The 1,583-nt window shown below is 41.6% G+C and overlaps 1 protein-coding gene across 1 annotated transcript; it reads left to right on the top strand.

Annotated features, from left to right (window-relative positions):
- LOC140890366 (ethylene-responsive transcription factor ERN1-like) lies at nt 1-1,149 on the top strand. Its single transcript, XM_073298123.1, has one exon. The coding sequence runs from the start codon at nt 1-3 to the stop codon at nt 1,147-1,149; it is 1,149 nt and encodes a 382-aa protein (XP_073154224.1).
- The last annotated feature ends 434 nt before the right edge of the window (nt 1,150-1,583 follow it).

The following is a 1,583-nucleotide window of genomic DNA, read 5'->3' as shown; positions in this document are numbered from 1 at the left end:
ATGGTGAGGAAAAGAAAAACTTGTGACGCTGTGGATGATCATGAAAAAATTAACCACATAGAAGTTATTAATGCTGGCTCATGGGACGAGACGACGGTGAAGGAGGCGGCATTAGGTGGAGTTCGGAGAGCACGTAAATGGTTTGTGGGCGTTCGACAGAGGCCGTCTGGGCGGTGGGTGGCCGAGATAAAAGATACCATACAGAAGATAAGAGTGTGGCTAGGCACGTTTGACACGGCAGAGGAGGCCGCCAGGGCATATGATGAGGCCGTATGTTTGCTTCGTGGGGCGAATACGAGGACAAAATATTTCTGGCCTAATGCTTCTTCAACTCCGGCCTTACCTTCAAAAATTACGAATCTTCTTATCAACAGGCTCAAGGCAAGGAATAATGTCTTGATCATGGCTAACTCAAATCCAATTCCTTGTGCGGCCGCGGCCGCGTCTTTGTCTTCTTCTTCCTCTTCAATACCTTCATCATATAATCATGATGAGAAGAGAACATTAATATTGGAGTACTCGGATGATTTCTCAGAATCCCATTTCACTGATTTTCTCAACGAATCTGATGAAGATTATGCCCTGGATCAAAATAGTGGCATGATTGTTTCCGAAAGTTTTGAATCATGCATGGCACAAACCGATGAGAGCAACTGTCAAGTCTTTGAACAAAATCCTGATAGTTTCCTCCCTGAACTGGAATTGGACAATACAAGTGATACCAGCCTGGAATTAGCAGTGGACTTCCAGTTCGTTTCGATCGACTACTCACCAATATTTGAAATTACTGAAGAAATTTCCAAGGTAACCATGGATCAAGAAGATAAACCGGCCTTGATCCTCAGTGAGGCTATGAAGAGAATGGATTACGAGAGGAAATTTTCGGCGTCACTTTACGCGTTTAATGGGATCCCTGAGTGCTTGAAACTGAAGATGAAATCTTCATTGGACAGGTTCGATCAGCTCACCAGGCTTCAAAATGCCTGTAAAAACCAAGAACTAGAGATGGTACACAAGAAAGATCATGAGAAAGATAAGGTGATTAATGGACGAGAAGGGGATTCTGAAGATTCGTTGAATCAAGACGGGGAACTGTTGCTGTGGAACTCAATTGATCTTCTACCAATCTGCAGCTTCGTGAACTACTGAACTAGCTAGCTTAGATTTAGATCATTAATATAATGATTTTGCTTGTTTTCACACAATTTCTCGCGCGCTTAAGAAATTTCTTTATTAATCATTCATGCATGTTCAAATTCCAAGACAAAGTTCGGGCCGGGGATATTCATGAGGTGTTGGAACACGGTCTCAGATTTGTCAAGATATGATATCCAAGGCAGCGAAGTTTAAAATTTTTATTTTCTGATCTGGAACGATTCCAGATCGTGGGTATCAAATCCTTACGATTAAAAGAAGATAGAGTAAAATAAAACATAATTTAATTTTACCTCTCAAGTCTTAACTTGAGGTTATGGGCTCCAACAGATAAATCTGCTCTTCTTGTATATCTCAGGAACTGATTACTCGATCGATCAACTCCTGAATCAAGTCCACGAACAGAATTCTAAAACCCTCTGACAGAC

The sequence above is a fragment of the Henckelia pumila genome, chromosome 3 (assembly GCF_033568475.1).
Source record: "Henckelia pumila isolate YLH828 chromosome 3, ASM3356847v2, whole genome shotgun sequence".
Taxonomy (NCBI): Eukaryota; Viridiplantae; Streptophyta; class Magnoliopsida; order Lamiales; family Gesneriaceae; genus Henckelia; species Henckelia pumila.
Note: the sequence above shows the minus strand (reverse complement) of the source record. Positions and strands in the feature narration are given on the sequence as shown.

Excerpts from the sequence above, each read along its gene's own strand:
- LOC140890366 (XM_073298123.1), top strand. The coding sequence starts at position 1 with ATGGTGAGGAAAAGAAAAACTTGTGACGCTGTGGATGATCATGAAAAA.